General features: G+C 31.3%; 1 protein-coding gene across 1 annotated transcript in view; it reads right to left on the reverse strand.

Annotated features, from left to right (window-relative positions):
- Positions 1 to 27,746, reverse strand: part of PolZ1 (DNA polymerase zeta catalytic subunit) — a 160,590-nt gene that overhangs the window by 104,348 nt on the left and 28,496 nt on the right. The window contains exons 8-10 of the mRNA XM_085818620.1: positions 18,983 to 19,087; positions 16,855 to 16,936; positions 13,533 to 13,579 (exon numbers count right to left, since the gene is read on the reverse strand). Coding sequence (XP_085674746.1) covers positions 13,533 to 13,579; positions 16,855 to 16,936; positions 18,983 to 19,087 — 234 coding nt within the window. The remainder of the gene's footprint in view (positions 1 to 13,532; positions 13,580 to 16,854; positions 16,937 to 18,982; positions 19,088 to 27,746) is intronic.

Consider the following 27,746-nt stretch of genomic DNA (forward strand, 5'->3'; position numbering starts at 1 on the left):
ATCCAGAATCTTCAAAATTAGTAATGAAACGTTCAGTTTAACTTTTAAGATTTTATTAAAGAAGTCTATGTAATAGTAAATTGCTCGTTAAAATTGCGCTAACAGAAGAAAAAAATATGCCTTTTTTATAATATTCGCATGATATGTAATAAATCATGGCCTCGGTTCAACAATGCAATACAAGGTGTTAAGTAAGAAAAGGTTCTAAACTGAGTTTTTGTCACATACAAAATACATTGAAAAAGCGAAAATTAGCAATATATTACCGCTGGACTAGGAAACAAATTTTCAAAGATAATCGGGTGGTATGAAAATTAATCAAAAAGTATAACATGTACAAATTTGTCTTCACAATAAGTTATGAATGTTTTTGTTTCAGAATGCTTCATTCTCTACATTCAAGTTCATGACTCACGTTGTTGTACTTCCTGAGTTTTCTTATTTCACGAGATTGTTTACTGCTGCCTTTTTTTTTTTAATCCTGATATTTTGTGGATAAATTAAGAATATTTTAAATTTCAGCCCTTTTTAATACAATGACAGATAAGAAACGCACTCATGATTTTATTGCTTGCAACGTTGAAAAACGTAAACACGTTGCATTGATGGTAGCGCAAAAAATGCAAATTCTGCAAAAGGTGGAAGCAGGTGCTACTCCTCGGTTTATAGCAGAATCGTACAGAATTGCGACCTGACTGTATATGATATACGGGAAAATAAGGAAAAGCTGTTGAAATTTTACAGCAACAGTGATTCTAACACCAGAATCCAAAACCGGAAATCTTTGCATGAGGCGAAATTGGCAAATCTCAAATGATGTGTACATATAATACAATGAATAATATAATCAGTTTATATATGTAATAATAATTGAATGTATATAATAAATTATTGCAATAATGCATATAATAATTTAATTTAATGTATCTAATACAACTTATTTATTTCACACTTTTAGTCTGAATATTATGATTTATTTTTTCTGTCCTGAAATCCGCAAAATCCTAAAATCCGCACAAACTCTGGTCCCAGGCTTCGCGGATTTCTGCACTTCCACTGTATTATTATTTGGAATTCATGTCAATATTTCCTGTTATGCAGGATTTTATTTTCTATGTGTCATAACTTGAAAATCATTCTCAAAAAGTTATAAGTGTTTGTCAATTTTGAATGCATATCTTATGTTAGAAGGAATATATTAAAAAGCTTTTAGACTTGTAAAAATAATGATCATACCATTTGGGGGAAAAAATATTCCGAGCTGAGAAATTTTTATATTCTAAGTTGGGAAAAAGATCACAAAAGTTTCACTTCCATGACTGAATATTAATTCCATGTGTATTACAGACATCCTTTCTTTTTAGATGTTTTACACAAATATATCTATATGGTGAATTTAAAATATTACATTACAATGTGGATATTCTTCTCTGAAATTAAAAATTCTGTAGCTTGTCAAAAAATTAAGGCTGTGTTAAGTTCAAATATAACAGTGTTTATGAAGGTCTGTGGTAAATGGTGGGATCACATTAAAAATCCGGGTGATGTTTTCGCATGATAGAAATCAAGATTTAGCATATGTTCGGTGTTTTAAATATGACGTGTACAAGAAAAATCCAAGATATTTTTGTAAAATATTTCAAAGAGTCAATCTGTGTTAGTAATATATATATGAATCTCCTTGCTCAATAAAAAGAAATGTTCTGAATATATTCATGTAAATGTCTGTAGTGTAAAATAATAAGAAATGAAATGCTGTTGGTATGTATTAGACTGGGGTACAATAATAAAAAATTTCATATTTTTTCGTATGTATTTGAACTAAACTGGCTAGAGATGTCCCTATATTAGTTCAAGTAGATTTTATGTCATGAAATTTTATTATTTCTGAATTATAAGGTTTAATTCAAAGTCGGTAATCTTTAAAAAATCCATATAAGTCTGTATTTATTTTTAGGAAAAAAAGAATCGAAATATTAACAGGGATATGTTTTAAAAACATGATAAAGGTTAAATGTAACGCAAAATGTCTAAATGGAAAATAGAAAGTTAAAAATTTACATTTTTTGACACATTTCGTGAATCCTTTGAACAAGAATGAGATGTGTAAAAGAAAATCCACGACGTTTTGTAGTATTTCCAAAAGTTAGTATAATACATTAGAAGAGAAAGTTCGGAGTATCACCTGTTAAGTGAGTAGTATAGTGTAATACATTAGAAGGGAAAGTTTTGCGCATCTCAAGTATTAGTAGCGTAAAAAAAATAAGAAATATAATATGCTAAGTAAGCTATTTGAAAGGAACATCGTACTTATTGGTTTAAATTTACAGAAAATATTATTCATGAAAGCCTCTAGAGGGAATTTATATGCGTGTAAGTTCCAGTTTAAATTTCATCGATAGAGAAATATGTATGTGACTGAATTTGTAAAAAATAGGAAAAAATAATTGTATGAAAATAAGTACAACTTTTGTAAAACAAATAAAGTGAAAAATGTAAAATATGGAAAGGAAAGATTAAGCTGAAGGGGAAAAAAAAAAAAAAAGTTTGTAAAATAAAAAGAGAAAAAAAAATTTAAATTGTGAAAACATATTACTTTTATAAAATCCATTACTTTTGCAAGTTAAACGTAGGGGAAAAGATTGAAAAACTTAAAAATGTGGAAAGAAAATCTTATGTTTGTATATAAAAAATATGGTGTGAAAATTAGTACATTTAATTTAATGGCAAGAAGAACAGAAAATTACATAAATTATGTTTGTAAGATAAAGAAATGAGAAATTTAAAATATCTTAACCTAAAATAGAAACAAAATAAATTTAAAGTTATGAATTCATTCTTTATCGAGAATGTACAAAGGTCTGAGTAAGTTGGAGCAGAATTGCCTATGCGCAATCCATCAGCCTTATGTTTGTTTTCAATGCACAAGATCAGTTGCATGAAGAGGATAGACATGGTCAAATATCAGGATACATAAGACAAAAGCATGGCTTTGTGTTATCGTCTATATTTCCTATGCCATAGATGCAAGGTTCAAGTCCCAGCCGTAGGGTTATTTTTTAAACTTGTGCAAATACATGAACATTTTCCATTAAATACTACTATATTAAGTCAAATAGTGTAATCAATTAAAAATAATGGTTAATAACTTAGCCAGGATCCATGAAAACCAATCAGAAAGCGACGTGGGTGAGACTACTGCCCTCTAGTGGTCGTTGTTGAGCTAAATAGAATGCACTAGAAACTTCTAGCATGACGTCAGATGAATCATTCTGCGTCAATAGATAAGCGCAGACATGAAACCGGATTGCAACACAAACAGGATGAAACGTACGGCTGACGTAGCAATAGCAAGATAATCTGAGGTGACATTGCGTGATGACATCATGAACAGGATGCGACGTGTCCGTAGTTGGTGACGTAGCAACTAGCATGTACTCCTCCATAAATCCCCCCCGTGTGCCATGCAGCCCCTTCGTCTGGGAGTGCCTCAGTAAGCTCAACCCTCTGATCCCTGTGGTATAGAAGTAACATATTCTCTATACTGCTGTAAGATCATGTTTGTATTTACAACTGATATTTCTAATATTGGATAAAGGAAATATATTTTACTGGACTGACTCTCAATTTTGTATCCATGAGATCAAGGGACCTGACAATGAGTAGAAACAATTTGTTAGAAATTGTGTGGTAAAGATCAAAGAAAAACCCAATTTAAACAATTGTATGTCTGTAATAGGAAGGACAAACCTTCTGATAAAATGACAAGAGGAATGAGCACTGAAGTTCTAATTAATGATAATGTTTAGTTTTCGAGACTGCCTTGGCTTTCAGAGGTAGATATTCCATGTCACATAAACAAAATGAATACCGAAGTTAACTTGCAAAATATTATCGAAGAATGAAAATATATTACCTTGAAAACATATCTGGAATCTACAGAACTGTTACTAAATCTTAACTGTAAGGAAATTAAAAAAGGTTTCAGGAATAATGGCATACATTCTGCACTTTGAGAACAGGTGTAAATCAGCTTGTGAAAAGAAATCTGGTGTGCCTACTGCCTATGAGTTAAGGAAAGTTTCAGAATTTATTATGAAAAATGTTCAGCTTCAAATATGCAGAAGAAATCAAGCCTTTAAAAGCACGATAACTGATTAAAACTAGGAGCAAAATCATTTCACCTGACCATTTCTACATGAAAATGGAATTTTAAGAGTACGAGGTAAGAAATGTTGAAAGCAAACAAGCAACAGAGAAAGCAAACATCATATTATATTGCCAAGGAATAATTACTTTACAAAACTGTTGATACAACATTATCATGAGAAACATTTACACGAAGGATTACAACTGATACTATCAGCAAAGATACAAGATATATCAGCAAATAAGGCAAAGATACTGGATAATAAGTGCAAAGAATGAAATAAAAAAGTGCATCTGTGTGGGGGGGGGGAAATGCTGCAGAGTATGAGCAGCAACATCTACCCAATAAATGGGAGAATGCAATAGTCTACCAGTAAGTAGAGTAATTCTGGAGTTGAACATTTTCAAAGGCGGTGTCGGTTATGCCGGCCACTTCCTCTGAAAATGAAAAGAGGAAGAGGAGTAAGGCCAATGAAATGTCATATTTACAGTTGTTTAGCTACAAAGGCCAATGCATTTAGACATTGTCAGTGACTTATTAAGCAAAGCATTCATAGCTGCTCTGAAAAGATTTGCTTTGAAGAGAGAAAAACCTAAGAAATAAGAAGTGACTGTGGAACTAATTTCATTGATTCAAATAAAATCCTCAAAGAAACAGTTTCTTCTATCCAGTCAATCTCAGAATTTCAAAGGTGGTTATCAAATGAATAAGGTGGACATTTCATCTGACTGCTTCTCCACACTGTGGTGGTATACGAGAAGCAGCAGTTAATCTGCATGCAATTGTTGTAGAATTAACAACAATTTAGTTGTTTAAGTTGTTTAAGTGTGAGCAGCCATATTTGTTTACATTTGAAACTTAGCAGAATAGTGAATTAAGTTAGTTTCTGCACCTTCAGTGTCTTTTTGCCAAATGGGACCAAAGTAAACTTTCAGTTTTGTGTACCGAAAAATCTGCTTTCCTACCTGCTTGCCGAATTGCTTGTTTTTATGTAGAAACTTTAATTTTAGTTGCAAAAATTGTTTTAACTGTATTCGGTGTTTTATATTTTAAAATTTTTAATAAAGAAATTCTGAGATTTTTATGTATTTCTACTTAGCCATGAAGTGAGATCTGAATTAACTGAATGATGAATGAATGAATATGAATGAATTCGAGGAAATAAGTTTAAATGAAATACAGCAAAAAATGAGTTTAATTTAATACTGTCAAAAGTCGTTAATTCGGACACCCATAATCCGGAATGATCTATAATCCGGACCTCAAAGCTAAAATCTTTCTGCGCATGCTCCGCATTGACACATGCGCATAGGCGTTTACGCGTGCGCGTAAGACCTTTACAACTGCGCATATGCGTGTGCGCAAGCGCAGAATACGTTTTCGTGTGCGTGTTTAATGTATAACGGACGGTCTAAGCTAAAATTATCTTATTATCTATTTCAGTTAATGTTGATGATTGCGTTGTTCCTTAATCTTCGAATTGGATACGGAGATTATTATTTTTTGCAGACTGTAAGAGCAATTTTATAAAAGTAAACTTGAACTTTCGATTATGTCAAATAGAATTTCCGATGCTGGAGCTCCCATAGTATCTACAAAACAAAAGTATGTTTCGATGTCCATCAAACAAAAAGTGGAATTGCTGCAAAAAATTGATAAAGACACAAAGAAGGTGACAGAGAGGTTAGTGAAAACGAAAAAATTTCAATTGATCAGTTAGTCGGTATTCTCGGCACAGCAATTACGGGACTTGAACAGCGAAACTTTGTAACTGAACAAGAAATTCTGTCTGTTTATAGAATTAAAGAGAAAGTATTATCCCATAAAACGAAGCAACTTAAACAACTTACATTGAAAGAAATGTTTAATAAAGTAAACAAATAAATATTAAGCTTTTTTTTTGTAAATTTTGATACCCTTTAGATCATAATTGTTCTTTATTTCATAAATTACGGTTTCATATTTTTAATTTTAGAATTTCTGCATGCCATCTTACGAGATTTAAACTGATGATCTATAATCCGGAAAAATTGATAATTCGGAATCGCCGAAGTCCCGACGAGTCCGGATTAACGACTTTTGACTGCATTCCATACAAGGAAGTCATGAGGTGTTTTTAGATTTATGTGGAAGGAGATGCTTTGAAAAATCTCATCCATCTTTTACCAACTATTTCAGAATCAAAATGTTCTGAGCACATGATCTCAAACCAGTTCATGATTTAAATTCTGGAGGATCTTTGAATTTTCTTCTTTTCCTTAATATCTCCCTTTTCTGTGTTCTTTATAAGAAGTTTCTGCTTTATGTGAAATTAAAATTACTGTTTGTTTAGAATTAGATTTTGGTTTGACAGTGATGTTCGAGTTTCTTCTGATTTGTTCATGTGAATGTAGAGGAATAAGATTTATTAGTAACAATCTGAGAAGAAATGAGTTTACAAGCAACATAAGATATGTTTTTGGTGACTTTAAGGTACTGAACTTCTTTCTCTTTGTTCAAGACAGAGTAAAACTGTGCTTAGGATTTTACATAGAATGTTGTTTTTTAGAGTTTATATACAAGACAGTAGCATTGCAATTTTTAAGAGTCATGGCTAACCAATGAGCAGTTTGCATATACATAATTGTTATTGTTACAATATGTATATGCAATAGTCTTTGTATGCCCAAACTGCTGCCAACTGAAACACCAAAGTGGTTTTGGTATACATAGACAAACATGACAATGCAAGTAGCCTAGTTTTATGCTTTTTGGTAAATCTGGAGTCTTCACTTAAATATGATATGCTTGGCAGAGATCAGTTGACCATCTGTATGAAACTGTATCCTCTCAGATCTATATACATTTTGGGGTAGAGTAGACTTTAAGGTACCCCTAGTATTATGGTGAAGTTGTTGTTTGATTTATCGCCAAGTTGTTGTTTCATTTATGGTAGCCTGAGTAGTTGAATGTTATGGAAACCCTATTGCGACGTAATCGGGTGCATGACTCTAGAAAATTTTTAATCAGGGGATGTTCTGTAAGTGTTTTCGTGGTGAGTGTTAAAACCGTTTAGATGGATTTGAATGGGTTTGTAGGAAGAAAAGTTCAGATGGTCACTATGTGAAGCGTTAGATCAGAAAGAGTACCTGGTTTGAAAAAAAGTCATTTGAGTATGATTTTGATTTTTACGTGGCTCTGGGTGTATGAAGCGAACTCCAAAATCATAATATTCACTTAAACTGACTTTAAGTGAATATTTGCTTTTGGTAGTGCTTAAATGTATAACATGTTTTTCCTTTTTTATGTTATTTTATTGTTTGGTTTAAAATGTATTTTATTGAGATTATGTATTTTTTGTTTGCCTATATTCTAGAATTCGGTGCTCCTTTGACTTTTTAAGTGAAAATATATCGATATGTACATGGACAAAGTAAAGAGAGTGTGCAATTCTGGGATTTTTTTTAATTGAAAATAATTGGACGTGTACATGGATAAAGTTAAAAGAGTGCACAATGCCATTTTTGTGCAATTTGGGGATTTTTTTTTAAGTGAAAATAGGTCAAAGTGTACATGGATAAAGTCAAAGGAGTGCACAATGCCATATTTGTGCAATTTGTTTTTTTTTTTTAAGTGAAAATAAGTCGGTGTGTACATGGATACCATTGGCAATTGTTTGTCTTGTTATTTTGGCTTTTTGTAGCGGCGATTTTTGCGGCCAAAATAATGAGTCAAAGAATTGCACAAAATCGGTATCCATGTACCGCCAAAAATCACCAAGGGGTACCCTAAACTATACTTTCACCACATTTTGCTCTTGAAGCTCTGAAACAATTTCCTCTTCAAAAACCAACATCAAATCTGTGCTATTTCAACTAAGAGGTTACCAAATCGCATACACTTAATATTTTTTGGTTTTCCTGCTATAGCAACTATGTATTTGTGAATTAGAAATGGTGATATTCTCCTCAGTTCTTCACCAGTACTAGGGATGAAATGGAGATATATGTCAAGGCATAAGTCACTGGCATTTGCTTTAGTTCTAGTTTTTTTAAGTACATCTGAATTTTCATCATGTTTATGAATGGTTTTTTGAGAATCCATATTTAAAAATAAAGCTAGCAGCAGGCCCAGCCAACATACAGACTGCAAGGGAAAACAGATTGCGGCTACAGGCTAATCAGGTTTATATGCAACCTGTAGCCCCATAATAAGCTTTTTAAAAGCAAGGACTCCCGAAAATTTACTCCCAAGCCACTGACACAAGTACTAGTGGCCAGCTGATTGACACTATTGGTGACAACTAAGTGTCTTCCCTCTGGACTGAAGCAGAAGCCAAAGCAATGGCTTGGGGACAGTACTTCACCCCTAAACAACCATGACCCTCATTGCCAGCTGCATCAGTCTTCATAGGTGCAGGCAGTTTTCTCACCATGGTAAGCCACAGAGAAGAGAGTTATTACAGCATCTTATACTGAGCAACATCCTCTGTAAATGACACAAGGGAGAAAAGAAGCATACAATTAAGAAAAGAGGGGGGGAAGGGAAAAGAAAATAGATCACTTGGACTCCAGGATCACGACACCCATATCACCAAGGTAATGATAATCTGAAGAACGAGGGTACCTCAGTATTGCCACATCTGTATTCACAGAGTGAGCCCCTGAGGGCACAATAAAAGATTGAACCATGCAAAAGTTCACATTTTTCAAGTGCATATTCAGCTTTTAAAAGAAACAGATATATGGTGTGTATCTAAGACACAAACTACAGATATACACAAAATAAAGATTACACTTTAAGCAGAATTCAGAACAAAGTATCTGTTACTAGAACTACTTCAAGAGGATTTGTAACAGCATTGAAATGCATAGTTTTTAAGTACAACTTGCTTTAAAGCCACATAAGCATATTTTCAAGCTTGAAGTAAAAATATTCTGCAATAGTTAGAAATTTCTTAAATTCAAATTTCAATTTATTTACGATTCATTAAATACACTTGCTATTCTGCCTATAGTGCTAGACGAACTAATTTATTATTTAATTGCTACTTTGGAATTTTGATCAAAAATACAATTTTCTTGTTACACTTGTTAAACTTATATGAAATAAAACAAATATATTTGTTAATAACTAAGAAAGGAAGGCAAGTTTCATTAAATATACAAATTAGAAAGCAAATATACTTTGGTTAATATTTTATTTCAATGTTTATTGATGTTTTATAAAGTAATGGGAAACTTACTATGCCTAAAAACACAAGATTATTAATTGATTTTAATCATATGCATCGATCTTTATTAATTTCCATTTAACAATTCTAGTTTGTAGTCAAGAACCTTTTGTTCAAAGTTTTTCTTCTTAATGTCTAATTTTATTGATCTAAGAAAAAATTTTTTAACATACATTTATCATGTTTGAATATATGAAAAATTTACAGCTCTCACACTTTTCATATGAAAGCATTTTACAAAGAAGAACACCAACAGAATATAAAAATAAAACTCTTGAATCTTGAAGTTCATTTTTTCAATATTATTTACTAAAAAAAATTTGAGTAACAGTCAAATAAATATACAGTAGAATTCCAGAAATCCACAAAGCTTGGGACCAAAAGGTTGTGTGGATTTTAGGACTTTGCGGATTTCAGGACAGAAAAGATAAAGCATAGTATTCAGACTGAAAGTGCAAAATGAATAAGGCGTATTAGATACATTTAATTAAATTATTATATACATTGTTGCAATAATTTATTATATACATTAAATTATTATTACATATATAAATTGATTATATTATTTATTGTATTATATGTACACAGCATCGAGGTTTGCCGACTTCGCCTCATGAAAAGATTTCCGGTTTCGGATTCCGGTGTTAGAATCACTGTTGTAAAATTTCAACAGCTTTTCTTTATTTTTCCGTACATCATACACAATCGTGTCGCACTTCCATACCATTCTGCTATAAATCGAGGAGTAGCATCTGCTTCCATCTTTTGCAGAATTTGCACTTTCTGTGTTACTGTCAATGCAACGTGCTTACGTTTTTCAGCATTGCAAGTGGTAAAATCACAAGTGCGTTTCTTATCTGTCATTGTATTAAAAAGGGCTGAAATTAAAAATATTCTTAATTTATCCACAAAATATCTGGATAAAAAAAGGCAGCACTAAAAAATCTCGTGAAATGAAAAAACAAAGCTCAGAAAATACAACGTGAACTTGAACAAAAAGTTCAGTGAATCATCTGCTTTTTTACCTCGATGCAGATTAGAGGGGGAAAAACTTCTTTTTATTTTATCTTATTTTTTTAAACTTTTTTATATCAATAATTTGGTATTTCCATTTTGATTCATTATTATTTGGTAATTATGACGTCATTATTCAGTAAGTATTTTTTTCTTCAATATTTCATACTCAATGTTCCGGTTTCCGGAACCTATAAACTGAATGTTTATATTCTGAGAGGCAACGCGGATTTCGGGAGTTGGTGGATTTTCGGTATTTGACTGTATTTTCCTTTAAATATTTAAATATTTTTCTAGAATCTATTCAATTTAAAGCACACTTAGACAGTGGAGAAATATATTTAAAGAATCAGCACAAATAAAATTAAATCTTCACATCCATGGGGTAGCTTGGATCGGAGCTAGGGGGTGCAAACGATCTTAGATCGAGAAAACAAAAGTACGATATGACACCATCAGTGGTAGAGTAGATAAAATTGCTGAGCACCACTAATTTGATTCAAAAGTGAACTAATTGGTTGGCTGCATGAGTGTTTTTGGGGTTTTTTTTCCTCCTCATGTATTATAAATTGAATACGAATGATTTTACCTCAGAAAATTCTCTAAGACAGCTTTCCTTCAGGATAGCATTCACATGCTTTGCTACAGTCAAAAAAATGAGCAAATAAATAATGAAACTGGCATACATGAGTTTAAACAGATCATTGAAATATGGGAGATAGAAATAAAGAGACTTCTGAGCATTTTTTACTTGGTCTTTAATTCATATTACAACAATTTTTCAGCTTTCTGAACTAAATCATTTTAAAACTTCTTTTTCTATTTATAATCTTGTTTCTTGAACAAGATTTCGATACACACTTAACATACACAGCCCATTTAAGCGATTCTCTGTTATTGTAGAGTGCAACCAAGTTTTTACTCTGCACAGGGTACTAATTGAGGGATCAATAGTACTCATAGTACATGGTTGAGACAAAGATTAAACGAAGAGCACGTTTCGTTTCTGGGAAAGAATTGTTGCTTCTTTTACCAGATCTTCCACAGTTAACTCCTTCATGTTGTCGATCTCCAGCTTCTTCTTTTTCCAGAAATTATTCCAGAGTTCTCTCTCACTAACAAAATTTTTCAAATTATAAAAATTTTTTGGTAAATTCTTGCATTGGCATCTTTAGCATAGCTACAGGATGTAATAACAACAAACGAAATGCTGGTAAATTATTGCTGGACAATTCTTCCAGTGATAGTATTAAGGAATCCAGATATGGGATAATAAGAGACCTTTTCCAGAATTCATCAGCTGTAGATGCTGGAGGATTTGAGGGATGTTTTCGCAGTTTTACAATTCTAGGTGTTTGCAATTCAGTGCCAATACTTTCAGTCATAGCACTTGCGAAATACAGAATTTCATGACATAAAACATCTATTGCTCTACTATGTTCGTTTACAAGCATTAAAACTCTGTTTATGTGGTCTACACATTGTAGTATAGTTAAACTTTGTACTGTAACATATTAGCGACAGGTTCTAGCAGAACTGAATACTTTGCAGTTAGCCCTGCGCACAGGATAAATTCAGATTTTGTCGCAGCAGAATGTAATTGGAAAGCAGTTTTCCTGGCAGATGCATTACCTTCTTTTAATAACTTTTTCAGTCCCTGTACTATGTTTATAAAATGCTGTTTAAATATACTAATATTTGACTAGAAGAGAAACACGCTAATGTGACAATCAAAATCGTAAAAACAACCTTGTATTTAGTGTAAGTATAATGAAGCACGTGCAGTGTTGATAAGGACCACGTGTTTCTGAGACTCCTTCTCCTTTATTTTCTTTCTTTCTAGGTATTTCTTTCTCCTGATGAGGAGGGACCTTTAGCTGCCCTCGAAATGGATTGAGTGTTTCATTATACTTACGCTAAATACAAGGTTGTTTTTACGATTTTGATACTAATACTTCTGTATTTTTGAGACAAGCGTATGTCACATAAGTTTGGAATACTTACTATATATCTTCTTTATGCACTTTAAGCCTAGCATGATTGTGAAAACATGGTTTTCTGTTCCTCTCTCTTTTTTTTTTTTAGTTAATGTTTCTTCTGAATAGTAATACAAGCAATTCTTATAAAGTTTCCAGTTAAACATTTAACAGATTTTTATGTTAGAATTTGAAGCTTTAAATGGTGAAAAAAAAAGCATGAACATTCAAGTTTTTAAATTTCTTTGGAAGATTCATTGTATTTAAAGATTTGAATATCCCATCCTTAATGTTTCAGAACGATGGAAAATGGAACAACGTTTTTCAAGCACCCCTTTCTCTCTACATATACACAAGTAAAAATTGACTGCAGAAAGATCTAATGATCTAAAGTAAATGAAATATAACCATAGTTTGAAATAAAAACTTTGTAACACTGATTCACAGCCCAGTCATATTAGTTATAGATTTTTCCAACTGAAACCCCTATGCCTATGATATCAGGATTTTCTAGTGCTATGAGGAAAAGAAAATACAGAAGATAACTTCCAACATCATACATCTTGAAACAATTAAAATAAATAGCTTCACAGCAATGCTAAAAATACTATAAAATACCATATTGCTATATAATATTAAATGCTATAAAATATCATATTTCTTTGATTCTAAGATGATCTATTTTTTCATATAATTGTTGCTAAAGGTAGACACTTCTCAGAATTAATGGCATCGTTAGAAATGTGATTAGTGTGGCATCATTAGAAATGTGATTAATTAGTGTGGCATCGTTAGAAATTTTCCACTTGAATTGCTAAATTTTACAAAGCAATGCTTTTTTAATTACTAATTTAAATAGAAACACATTTTTGTTAATAAATAAATGATTTTTAAAATAATATTTGGTAGACATAATTTTAGCATTCTATTTGATTCTTTTAAAATCAACTAGTTTCTACTGTTGGCAGCATTTAAACTAAAGAACATGCTTTAGAATTGAAGAAATGAGGTATAATTTTCACTTAAGTTTTCTTAAATGAATACATAAAAGTATAATTAAAATTCTTAAAATTGAAAATTGATTAATTTACTTTCCTTGCATAAATATAAAAATGAAGAGTTTTCCACCAGCTTCAATGCAATTAAATAGAATAGGAAAAACAGAGAAAAACTGCATTACCTGAAGTGCATTTATTCCTTAGTGTATCAGCAAAATTAAATCTTGCACTGGAAAGAAATGTAAAGAAAATAATCAACTGAAATCTTTGCAACTAAATACAGAAAGCAAGCATACATACAGCAAGCATTTCAAAGCATATGTAATAAAATATAGTACTAAAATTCAGATTTTCTGATATAAATATAGATATAAAATAAGATATTCTGATTTCTAACATCTTTTTCAGAATATTCATTATCTTTAAAAATGAGTTTTTGTTCTTTCAGCATATGATTTCAAAACAAAGTGAAAGGCGAATATAGTGAAAATTCTCATAAGTACTTACAGGAAGTACAGCTTATTAAGTTTGAATCACATTTCAAGAACCATGATACCAATATCAACTTCCCCCCCAATATTTTGAGAAAGAGGACAAATGAATTTCAGAAAACACTTTCAATACATACCTCATTATTCTATGCAAATAACTTTCCTACTCACCATACATTTTACTATTAAAATAAAATAATTAAAAAAATAGAATTCCAATTTTTATTTAATATTTCTATTAGTTTATACTCTTTATATCTGATAACTAATAATATTTCCATAAATATTTAAAAAATTATTTAAATATCTGGCTGTAACACAGGTTTTCCACTAAAACACATTCTTAATAAAGTTAGGAAAAAAATGAGAGCTGTACACCTTACAGTGAGGATAGTAATTTAAATTTATCACACAAATCTATGATTTTCTGCCAACGTTTTGGTAGTTTTTCAAAGCCATCGGCCCAGAAACTTGGCGGTCAAAAACAGATCGACCTCATTTTGGACATCCTGTGTAGAATGAAAGGTAGCACCAGCAAATGGAGCTGCAGATGTGAAAAAAAGGTAGTAGGGGCTTTATATGGTGGGTGTGGCAAAAGATCCCACTTGAGTCCATACAGAGTCCAACCGGTGAATGCAGACTTATGCGGTCTTGCATTACCCTGATTAGTGCAGGCCTGAACATGTCTGTCCTTATCTACCTGAGACAGCCCATGCAGCACCCAGTGATTGAAATTGTATATCAAGTTTATGCGATGCATAGCACGAATGGACATAGCCCTAACATCTAACTCAGAGGTGGGGAACCTTATAAGAAGCCACATTTAAATTAGGCTGTGATAAAGGAGGCCACATAAGTTGATATACCTATAAATGTGACTTTTGTGAAATTATCACAGTTTTGTGTAGTTTTATTACTTTATTGCATTTTATAGAAATAATGAAAAAATTTTTTAAAAAAATTAGTCGTTTATTAAGTTAAAATTTTACAATATAAAATATTTTTGTATTCATATAAGGCTAACAACTTGTTATAACATTAATCTTTAATAATTTTTTAATAAACAACTACATTTAAATACTGTTTCAAATACAAATAATAAAACCGAAGTATTTTCAATAAATTTATTACATTATAAAGACAAACAACAGAAAAGTAATAATAAACTAATGTCTAACTCCTTAACAAGTTCTTGAGTGGTTACATACTGATTTTCTTCCACAAGTTCTCACAGGCGGGCTTCATCAACATCAGTAGTGCGGCCAGAGCCCTCTGCTTCTTAAATGTCATAGTCCTTGTTTTTGAACTTTTGGTACCAAACCTTCATAGTGTCATATGATACAACATTAGTACCTAAAGCTATACACATGATTTGGTGGCATTCTGTAGCTGACTTTTTGCAACAGAACTGGAAGTAATTGATGGTTCTAATCTGGTAGCATGATAGTTCCATTTCAGACACCTTGTACTTAATGATAATGATTTTTTTTTTTTACAAAATTCTCAATAGAGTGTTCTAAAGCCAGTCTCTTTCTTTCAAATGCTGAAAACTGTTTGACAAAATATGATTAAGCACGCCAATGTTATAACAGATAACATAAATCTGTTTAATGTCAGAAACAGATAAAAGTGACATTCACAAGCTACAGTTAAAAGAAATATTACAAATCTGTAATTTATTCAGACAAATCTCCTTCTACTTTCTTCTTTCAATTTAAAGAATTGTCTTAATGGAGCATTTCTTAAATTATGGTAATATAACTGTATTTACTGAAGTTATAGAGACTTAGATCTTCCACTTGATACAGAAATCTAAAAAGCTATCATCTGGATAAACATGTCACTCAGCATTTAAAATCACTTTCTCAATTACTGTTTCAGCTTGATCTTATTTTACTTTTGGCAAATGAATTTAGCTTTCAAAACTTCACATGAAATACTTCTACAACAAATAAGATGACATAACTTAAATTTTTGTAATCTATCCTTCACACAGGAAAAATTCAGGAAGAATTTTTGCAATTTTCCTCTTTTTTAGATTGCAGAAATGATTAGACACAGTTAATTCATTTACATATTTCAAACATTCAAATGCTAAACCTTATTCAATTTCATTAAGTGCTAATATTTAATTCACAAATGAAACTGCAGTTATATATAATATACATTATTTAAAAATAAAGTGATTTTCATGATATTGTTTTGTGTACATGCTAAACTTATTTAAAATATAAGATGCATGTTCTAAACAGTTAATTTTGTGAGAAAATTATGTATTATCTTCCTTTTTTTTTCTCATATTAAGCAACAAAGTGTAAAAATGCTTGGCTTTTTTTTTCTTTTATGAGCATCCGTTATTATACTCTTACGAGATTCATCTTAAGTTCTCTATGATCTACTTGATCCTTTTTTGACACGAGATACATGTGTAATACAGAAATGTAACTAACACTATTGTAACAGTTTTAGATTTCACACGATTGTTTAAGTTAAAATGCTGATATCAGAAAAAGTTTAAAATATTTCATTTTCATATCTTTTATATATATTAAGGCATAATTTTAGGGTGATTTTGAATATTTTAGCATAAATAGGAATTCTTAAAATTATCCAGACAAGAACACATTCACATCTCAAATTTTAGGTGAAAAGTAAAAAATAACTTCAAGGGAAAAAATTTCCCCTCTTTTTAAAATTTATCTAAACTAGAATTTTTAAACACTATTTTAAATATGGAAAAAGGATCATTTAAACAAAATATTTATAGATGATTTGTTGAAGAAAGGTGTTCAAAGAAAGAGATCAGTTTATGAGGGCAATTTTAAGAGTTTCTTACTGCTTTTCATATCTTTTAAAGCACAGCATGAAAATTTATTGGAATGCTTTATTACCTTAAACAAATATTTCTATTCATATTTCAAAAAGAATTTCGATAGCTCTCGCATGATACCATTCTGTCATTGTTCTAAAATGCTAACAAACATGCACTAAGAGAAACATAAATCATTCTTACTGCTTTTCATATGTTTCTAAAATTTTCCTTAATCTCCTTTTGTAAAACATTTCGGTTTCTGTTTCTATAATATCACGTCTCTCTGAAATAATATAAGATGGATATTTTAAATTATGCTTAATAACAGAAGCAAAAAGAATAATTGAAAAATTGGTACTTACATATTAATACAACCACCTTGAGGCAATTTGGTTATTTGTAATGGATGAAAAGATAAAAATTACTTATTGGGTGCAAGTTAATGGTGTTCTTGACTTAAGATTCTCACAATATTGATATTTATCACAAGTCAGCAAACGTTATAAACATATGAAAAGTAATTAATATAAAATAACAAGTATTCATTTAGAAGTCAAACAACAAAAACCAGCATTATATTTGCAAATTTAAATTTGTTTGACTTCTAAATTAATATGAAAAGTACTTTAGCAATTTAAAATACAAATTTAATTATCAAATAAAGATTATGTGATATGTTAAAAAAATAATAATTTACATTCATATCCAAATCATTCTGTAATATTTCGTGCTATTCTTCTCCCCAAATACACAGCGATCTGTTTTCACTTAAAAAAATTCAGAGAATTGCACAGATTTAGCATTGCGCAAAACCTGTAATACTGGCTATCTACCAAGCATCTCCTCATTGTTTCCTGTACAAATTTTGCATCAAAATTCTGTATTCCTGCAGAAATTTTACTGCAATTTATCATATTTTGTTAATAAAAACTATGGGAACTCAGAATAAACAAAAAGAAAGAATAAAAAATGACAACATTGTTGGCTGAAGAATTGTTATGAGCATGTTGCCTTATGAACGGTTATGTGCATGGCTGCCAGAGTTTTGCATATTCTGAAAGTATGGCGACTTCCACTAAAGTGGCTGCAATAACATATAAGTACCAAAACATTAGGAAAATTAAATATTCTTCCATCACTGCACTTGAATCAGAAAACACAGCATTTAAAAATAAGGAAATTTTAATAACAGAAACAAGAAAAATCATCTATTTTTTACATGCAAGATGTTATTTTGTTAATGTTTTTGCACTTTATTTTCAAATATATTCAATACACTTTTATCACCTTTAAAGTTTAAACTAATTTAGCCCTAGAATATGCTTTGTTTTATAAGCAGCATATGTTTGATGTCGAAGAACAAGGCTTAGATTAAATATTTTTATGCAATTCTTGATGATGATTTTTCAAACAGAAAAGCAAAAGCTTGACATTTTAACTACGAGGGCAATCCCCCCAAAAATGGTCTCCTATTTTTTGGGGACATAGAGAAAGTTTTAATACGGTTGTTGGCAACACTGTTGTGAGTGGTGCCTTCTCCGCTACCACATAAGCACACAGGCGCTTCGCTCGGATGCTCAGTCTTAGCTTGGCAGCCATTCGAAATGGAGCTCCTGATAAACGTTACCGCCAAGTGTGAAGTGCGCACAGTTATTCGATTTTTGAACGCAAAAGGCGTTAAACCAGTTGAAATTCACCGCCTGTTGACGGAAGTGTATGAACAGTCGTGCATGATGTCAAAAACGTTCGCAAGTGGTGTAGAGAGTTTACAGCCGGTCGTACTGAAATTCATGACGAAGAAAGGAGTGGGAAGCCGTCAATTGCCGACAAGACAATCAAGAAAGTTGAGGAACTCATGCGTAAAGATCAGAGGATCACTCTGGATGCTCCTGAAGCTCCTTAACACTTCTTGAAGGGCATGGCGGCAAGCTGGTATGACATGGGCATTGTAAAACTGCCATAGCGTCTTCAAAAATGCATCGACCGAAATGGCAATTATGTTGAAAAATAAAGCATTCTTCAATCTTTAAAGTAATGTAGCAATTATAGAAAATAAACGGTTCTTTGTATATCTAAAAATACAGGAGACCGTTTTTTTTGGAACTGCCCTCATATAATATACTTTTCTTTAAAAGTGATTAAATTAAATATAAAATTATTCTTTTACAAACTGGAGACAACTAAATGAGATATGCAAGGACAATGCAATATAATTATTCCATGCAATTTTAAACCATTTGCTCTTGTGACTTATATCAACATATTCCTAATATAAACACTTTAAAAAATCAAAAAGATCTATGTTTATATTGCCTTATATTATACCTACCTTGGCTAGGCACTGGAGTGATTTGTGAGGTATCATTATCAGCTTGCCTCCGCTGTTTCTCTTCTTCCCAAATAGCAACGAGACCAGGATTTTTACCTTCACATGCTTTATGGATATAACAAATATAAACATTGATACATACACATTGCATAGATATTTAAACTGACAGAAAACAATATTAGGAAGATAATAAAAAATAAAAAAATATAAGACTGAAGGAAGATTCAAATTGAGATCATTTAAAAAACATATTTTACTCAAAGGGAATTGAGAGGGGGGATGAATTGAGAATTGGGGGGGATGTGTTTTGATAAAATTCTATAAAATGCACAAAGGATTAAAATTTTAAAATGCATTTAATAAACTGCCAATACTTTAACAAAACTAACAGCATTTGTACGAATTTCAAAACAAGAAGGGGAAAAATGCAAATGCATTTTAAATCAAGATTTTTGAGTGATAATAATGGGATTATTACAATCCTAAGCACCTGTTTTCAGGGATTTTGTTGGTTGCATTAAAAATTGTAAAAAAAACCTATAACTTTATTACAATTAAGAAGCCTTTTAATGCATGGAAACTGGAATTATTTAACTCTTGAACTATGGAAGAAATAAGAAACAGATGAAGATAGTTTAAGAGCGATAACTTTGTACTTAAGAACGATATCTTTGTAGAGACATTAGGAATTTTTGGAAGCAAAAGAGATGAAAAATTAGCAAGTGCCTTCGCTGGGAATTCAACCACAGACCTCTGGAATACTGTCCCAGCATGCTGAACCACTACACCATGAAGGCATGCTAGCAGGAGAAATACCTTATATACTCCCCCTTTTAAAGGGCGACTGGGTTTTTAAGGGACCCAATCATCAAATCCTGGGTGAGGAGAATCATCATCCAACACCTCTTTAGTTTGGGCGCCACTGTAGAGACATTAGAATTTTTTGGAAGCAAGAGAGATGAAAAATTAGCAACTGCCTTCGGTGGGAATCGAACCACAGATCTCTGGAATACTGGCCCAGCGTGCAGAACCACTACAAAACGCTAGGAAGGTGGGAGAAATACCTTATAGCTTTTTTAAAAACTTTCTAATGAATTCAATAGGGTTGCTATACTACCTGAAAAACTGGGAAAAGTCAGAGCATTTCATACTGAGATACCCCAAAAAGTGATTTTCATGCCAACGTCAGAAGTGATCACATTCGTGGGGAATCATATATCATGTGAGCATCATTCAGACAGCTAGTGTAGAGGCAATTTTCGCAGCACCAATCAGATTGTCTTTTAGAAAGGCAAAACAAGTTTCCAGTAAGTTTGAGAATCCAGAGATTCGCATGCGCATTTGCAATGCATGATGAACAAAAGTAAATTCCCTCCATTCTCGTATAAAACAAAAATCTTTTAAACCTTTTCTTCTTTCTTAAATGTCTTATTTGTCACTCTGCAGTAAAATAAAAATAAATAGCAGCCAATCATCTAGACTAACCATTTAATATATCGATATTTGCCAAAATACATAAATCATTTAATGTGTCTTCTTCCTTCTAAATTTATTTACTATTAGTTAATAATACTTTCAAATTTCCGGCAATTTTTTTGGCATACTTGTGAAACTAATTCTAGCAATAATATGACATACCATTACGAAATTTAATGCTTATATTTTTTATTTATGTATGCTGCTATATAAATACAAAATACTTGAATTTATTTTTAAATATCATTAAATAGATTTCTTTCTTCCTTTAGCTGCAAAATGTCTGCAGAAGATATTTTTAAATCCCGATTGGGCAAATTCTAATCTCAATCCTCAGTGGAGAAAACAACTCCTATTGTAGTAATAAAAGTAATGCTTAGGGGATTTTATATATATATATATATATATATATATATAAAATCCCCTAAGCATATATATATATATATATATGCATGTGTGCGAGTATATATATATATATATATATATATATTCATTCTTACTTTTATAATCATATATATATATTCATTCTTATTTTTATAATCATATGAAGTTATATGAAATTAACAAATTTTTTTGTTTTCAAGTGGTACTACAATTAATTTGCCCTCACCACAGCCAATGTGCACTATGCGGATAGTACGGAATTTTCTTGAAACACACCTGGAAAACCTGGGAAAGTCAGGGAATTTCATTCTCCTGATTGTCTGGCAGCCCTAATTTAAAAATATACAGCTTGAAGCAAAATAAAAATATTTCTTTGTATTTTTTGTTAGCACATCAGTATTGAAAAATGCTGAAGTATAAATTCAAAACTAATAAAATTATATTAGCATTTGCAAAGTTTTTTCAATGGTAATGATTTTTGGACAAGTAAGTGAGAAATCAGGACTGAATGTTGATACTCTAGCTGCAGCACTTACTGTAAAATTTAGTATGATGATATTTCTTGCACCGAAATTTCAAATATACTGTTAGAAAATGATATATTGACAAAAAATATTCATTCAATGAAAAAATATTCGCTTAATTAAATAAGTGAAAGGATGTAAGCATAATTAGTATATTTTTGTTTGAACTAATAAAATGTTTCATTTATTTACGTTGTACTTTTTTCTTAAATTTTTTGTTGTCCTTTTCAACGTAAAAAAAATTGATCACCTCGATAGACAGCCAAAGATATAGTAAGCAGAACATCTATTTTTATTTCAATCACATAATGCCCAAATCTACCTCTAACATTCCCTAAATTATGAGACAAAAAGCAACTAAATTTGTTTGTTGCACCTCAAATCTAATTCACATACATATGACTGAGAATTTTCTCATGTGAGGCTACAATAGTTTCTTCTTGGCAATTTTCTATGCTATGGTTATTTATAACATAATCCAGTGTTTCCCAAAGTGTGATATGCATACCCTTGGGTGTACGGGAAGAGTTTGGTAGGGGTATGTATTGCATCGGAGTTTGTGGGGATATGCACTGCACTGTGTTTAATTGTGCCTGATTCTACATTCTCACGAGTCAAGTCATGGTCCAGTGTGATATGGCAGAAATATACTACACTTTGTCACAGAGACATCTTGCTTCGTTAATAGTTAGTGGCTTTTCGAGGTACCTGTGTATTTTTAGCTTTTGTGCAATTTTTCTTATAGGAAATCTTTGTTATGTGCTTTAGTAAGTCCTACTGATTTTGGCAATTTTTATAAAATACAATTTTTATCCCTAACATAGGTTATGGATCGCTGGTTGAAATTTGGAACTACTACACCGAAAGAAAGTAATGATTATAGTAACAATCCACTAACAGGAAATAATGAAATTAATGACAAATCAACTTCAATTTTGAAAGAACTTGTTAGGAAAAAAGTAAGGAAACTCGCAAGTATGACAAAGAATATCTTACATTTATTTATGGATTGGAGATGAAAGCAAGCCTATTCCATTTTGCGTCATTTGTTTTGAAAATTTATCAAATGAAACCATGAAACCATCCAATTTAAAATGCCATTTTGAGACAAACTGTAATCAGTACAAAGATAAGCCCACAGATTTTTTTGAAAATAAACTTAAGGATTTAAATCAATCTCCAAAAGTAATGCGGATCTGACAGGAGGTGACAATAAAAAAATGCCAGAAACTTCGTATCATGTGTCGCTTTTAATTGCAAAATGTAGTGCAGCAGAGACCATTAGCAAAATTTTAATCAAGCCGGCAGCCAAGATAATGGCAAAAGTACTGATAGGAGATAGAGCGAAACAAACTTTTGACTGCGTTCTTCTGTTGAATAATACAGTTCATCGACAAATCATTGATATGTCTAATAATGTGAAACAGATGTTATTACCTGATATTTTTCAAAATCATTATTATGCATTTCAAGTAGATGAATCCACTGTTATTGCAAATTTTGAAAATCTTTTAGCATTAGTTAGATACAAAAAAAATCAAGAAATTCATGATGACTTATTTTGCCAGCCTTTATTAGGTCACACAATAGGAGAAGATATCTTTAATTTTATGAATAAATTTATATAAGAGAAAAAAATTGATTGGCATAGATGTGTTGGAATAAGCACAGATGGAGCAAAAAGTATGGTCAGACTATCATGTCCACACGTTGTTGCATACACAAAGAGGCCTTTGGCAACACGTAAGATGCTTACTGATCTACTGAAACTTCTGGATGAAAGTGTGAAAATCATTAACTACATTGAAAATCGTCCTTTGAATGCACGACTTCTTTGCAAATATGTGAAGAAATGGCAAGTAAACATACTCGGCTTCTTTTTCATACCCATGTTCATTGGCTATCTCGAGGAAAAATTCTAAATCAATTGTTTGAATTTAGACATGAACTTCATTGTTTTCTTAATGATAGGTTTGAGAAATTGTTTACAAAACTGGAAATGGCTTTGTAAACTAGCATACTTAGCAGACATATTCTCTATTTCAAATTGCCTCAACTTATGATTAGAAGGCAAAGAAATTTCTTCACATTCAAGATAAAGTGAATGCCTTCCATCGCAAAAGAGAGAAAAGAGAGTTGGTAATTGAGATGTAGTTCGTTTCTCTCTCTTCCTGAGTTTATAACAAATTCGCCTACTAAAATTGATGCCAATACTCGGAAATGCATAACACAGCATTTAAAGAGTTTGCAAGTGGGCTTGAAAAACTATTTCCCTGATTTAAACAAAATTATTGAAAGGATAAGATATCTGTTTAACATTAACACGACATCCATGCCAGAAGACATGTTGCATGCAGAAGAAGAGCAATTGAAGGAATAAACTATTGGACATGGAACCGAATCTCAGATTAAAATAAAAAACCAGGGAACCAATTTACGATGATCTGTCATCTCAGCACAAACAATTTCATCCTTCTCATTAATCCAAATAAATGTTATTTATATTTTATTATAATTTTATTTCTCTTTTCTTATTATTTGTGTGTGTCACTCCCCCCCCCAAAAAAAGAGAAAAATAAATATATTTTGATTGTTATTAAAATACATCCATTTTTTTAAGAGAGGTAATCAGTGTTATAAAAATTATAAAAGGGACATAATATTATTACATATATCAATAGTTTGGGAAACACTGATGACATAATCCCTACATTGTTAAGCATACTGTAGAAACCATAGTTGTATGCACTGAACCTCATTGTCTGTATCATATTCAATATTCTAATACCAGATGTAATTACACACACACACATAAATAGTCTTATTTCAGGAACCAACATACGTACTTTTCCTCGACAGCTGATCTCTATTCTTGTTCTGAACTTCTCCTTAGGGTTGCTGCACTTATCAGCAGCAACGCGGGTGGAAGACGTGCTCCTTATCGCTATCATCACAATATAAATTACACAGCTATTACAACTGAAATGTCATCAACCACCCTAAAGGGGGGGGACTAGCATTTTTTTAATATCAATATAAAGTTTCAGTCAGAAGATTACAGATAAACTTAAAAGTGACAATTTATCTGCATTTCACCATTTATAAAAAGCTAGGCTTTCCTTCAAGCTCAATACATGGGTGCTGCACTGTATGAAAGATTTATCTGCTCTAATGCCATGGGAAACAGTTACTCGTATATTAAGTAGTAAGAGGTGATGAAAATATGATCCTATACATAAAATGAAACATAAATGAAAAAGGAACAAAATTCAAGCAAGTGAAATAATAAAGCCTGTGATAAGAGCTGTCCTTTTATGTAATGAAGATGTTGCCTGTTCAAAGTAATTAAAAAAATAGTATTCATGTGATATAAAAATTGAAACAGTTAAAATCGAAAATCACTCTGCAAACACATTCTTTAGACCTTCTTCTTCCTTCAAATCTTCATCGATTCAGGTCTCCATACAGGGAATTTGAATGACAAGAAATTTGATTCCATAGAAGCTGTTCAAAACTAACAGTCTTCTTTGTAGAAAAAAAGATGCACAGTTTCTACAAAGAAGGAACTTCACAAACTTGTAGATCATTGGAAAACAGAAAATTATGATGACTATATTATGCATATATATATAATCTTAGTAAATTTTTTCATCATAAATCAATAATAAAATCATCAATAAAATAAAAATATACTTATTTTTTTTTTGGGGGGGGGAGAACTTATACAATACAAAGTCAGAGCTCTCAACTCATCAGGACTTTTGCAATTTCAGATTTGGGATTTTTCTGGATATAGGGTATAAATTTAGTAAAATGACACGTACAAATTATAAAATTAAAAATATGAATTAATGCAGCATTTATGACCTTAAGGGAATCAAAATTTATCCTCACTCAAAAGCTCAATATTTCTTTATTTGCTTAGTAAAATATTTCTTTCAATGTAAATTCTTTAAGTTGCTTCATTTTTGTGCTAATAAATTTATCCTTTCTCGAAAGCTCAATATTTATTTACTTGCTTAGTAAAACATTTCTTTCAATGTAAATTCTTTAAGTTGCTTCATTTTTGTGCTAATACCTTCTCTGTAATTCTATACACAGATATAAATTTTTGTTCATTTACGAAGTTCCATTTTTCAAGATCTGCATGCATTTGCTGTGTGAAGAATTACCACTAAATTCTCAATCGAAATTTTTTCATTCTCAACAACGTCTCTGTCACTTTCTTCACAATTAGTAGCGATATTTTCATGATTTAGAACCCTGCTACAGATTTCACCCTCGTTAGCTGATTGATGACTGGGCATTGTCACTGCTATGAAAAACTTGTTTTATTAGCTTCATTCATTACCACTTCTTTATCATCTTCATTTATTGCCACCTCTCAGTACTTTTCCACAAATTCCATTAATTGAAAAATTTTGTTTTTTTGTTTCTGATATCTGAACACTTTCAGATTCGTAGCTTATTATCATAAAGCTTAGCCCTAATGTCAGTTATACACTATTGATGATGTACTATGAAATTGGCAACTAAAGACATAGTGTTCTGTAAAATTTTGTCTTATTTGCACAATGAGTTAAGCTTGAAGCATATTATTTTAGTTATTTATTATACTTACATCTATTTTCTGCACATGCTTACGGTTGAGTACCAAATAAATAAATTCCCCCACATACTCAAAGCTTATAAAGGGACCATACTAAACATTTGCAGCCTGATCTCTCTGCATGTCTGAAATACTGCTGCCAAATGTTTCCTTAAATTTGAAAAGTTTTCGCAGCCCCTAAATTTTATGTCTCAGTGATTTCTTAAATTCTATAGATTTTGCCATTCCTTAATTCTGTCGTTCACTTATTTTCTGAACTTTAAAAAATTTTGCTTCCCCTAAATTCTGCTGCCTGGTGCCACAAACCCTTAATGTTGAAAACGTGAAAATACTTAAACATGAAAACATAAAAATACTTTACTGTGTTCTTAAAGTATATATGTATATCTTTTATGAATATTGTATCATTTTGAAGTGATTAAGAAATTCTTTCATTTTGTTTACACATAATGAGTGCTTGAGAACTGCATAATCATAACATTCAGTTTTGTTTCGAAATGGTAAATGTGGTAAAACATAAAAAGGTGTAATATATTCAAAGCAAGGCATTTTAAGAGTAAAATTCTGTATTAGAAATTGTTATTATAATATACTGAATGTATTCAATCTTATAAACAGTTTCGATTTGAGCTTAACTTGACGAACCACTGGCTCAATGATATGTTTATTACCCTGTTGCCTCCTTAATGGTTTTATTTAAAGATATTTTTTTCTTGCATTTCCGGTTACATTGCTGAAAATTGTTTATATTTGACGATTAAAAAGAAGCGTAAGATTCTTTCTAGCAAAATGCTATTTTTTTAATACTGATTGATATACGTTTCAGATGTGTGTAATTCTTTTACTTTCATAAGTGTATTGCTAGCTATGAATGTTTTATTTTGTTCTTTCAGAATAGAAATAATTAACGGAAAAGAATTTTATCAATGTTATTTAAACTATGCTATTTCTAAGCCCTGTAAAATGTTTTCTTTTAAGGAAGAGAGTCTTTTTTATATATTATTTTGACGCTGTGTAACTTTTGATACAACTAACTTCAGTATAGTGCCATTCTATAGTAAAATTACTACAAACCGTTTCTGGGTAAGGTGACCTCATTACAACCTTCTAATTAATGCCACAATAAAGTGTTTTTTTTTCATCGAAGAATTTATTTTAAGTGAAACACATCATCATGTCATTTTTTGCTAAAGGACGTAAACAAGATATGTGTGTTCTAGCAAACGAACTTGGTGTGAATGTTATGGAACAAATGACAACAGTTGATATTAAGGATGGCATTTTAACGAGTAAGGGATATAATGAAGAGTTCACTAAAGATATATTTTTTAGCATTATTACGGAACAAAAAGAAATAGAGGAACGTGAATTTAACGAAAGAAAATGGCGTGAGGAATGTGAATATAACGAAAGGAAAGAGATAGAAGAACGCAAGCACGAGCTTGAGAAATTGAAAATAAATGCAGCTAGTTCAGGTGCTAGTCATGATTCTGTATCTGCTTTGAAACTCACTGACACGGATATCCCTAAGCTACAATTACAAACTTTAAACTTTAATCCAAAAAGTGATGACATGAGCCTTTTTCTCACTTTATTTGAAAGGCAACTAACAATTTTGAAGATACCTCAAGGAAATAGGTAGTGTATCTCTTAGGTTTGTTACCTACTGACATGTCAAAACTGATTGCAAAGGAATCTGCTGGTGATGCACAAGATTATGACAACATCAAACAAAATCTCTTAAAGCGTTTTAAATTAAGTGCATAAAAGT

Source organism: Stegodyphus dumicola, chromosome 6 (assembly GCF_044657685.1).
Source record: "Stegodyphus dumicola isolate Sdum_Otavi_A_Nest chromosome 6, ASM4465768v1".
Taxonomy (NCBI): Eukaryota; Metazoa; Arthropoda; class Arachnida; order Araneae; family Eresidae; genus Stegodyphus; species Stegodyphus dumicola.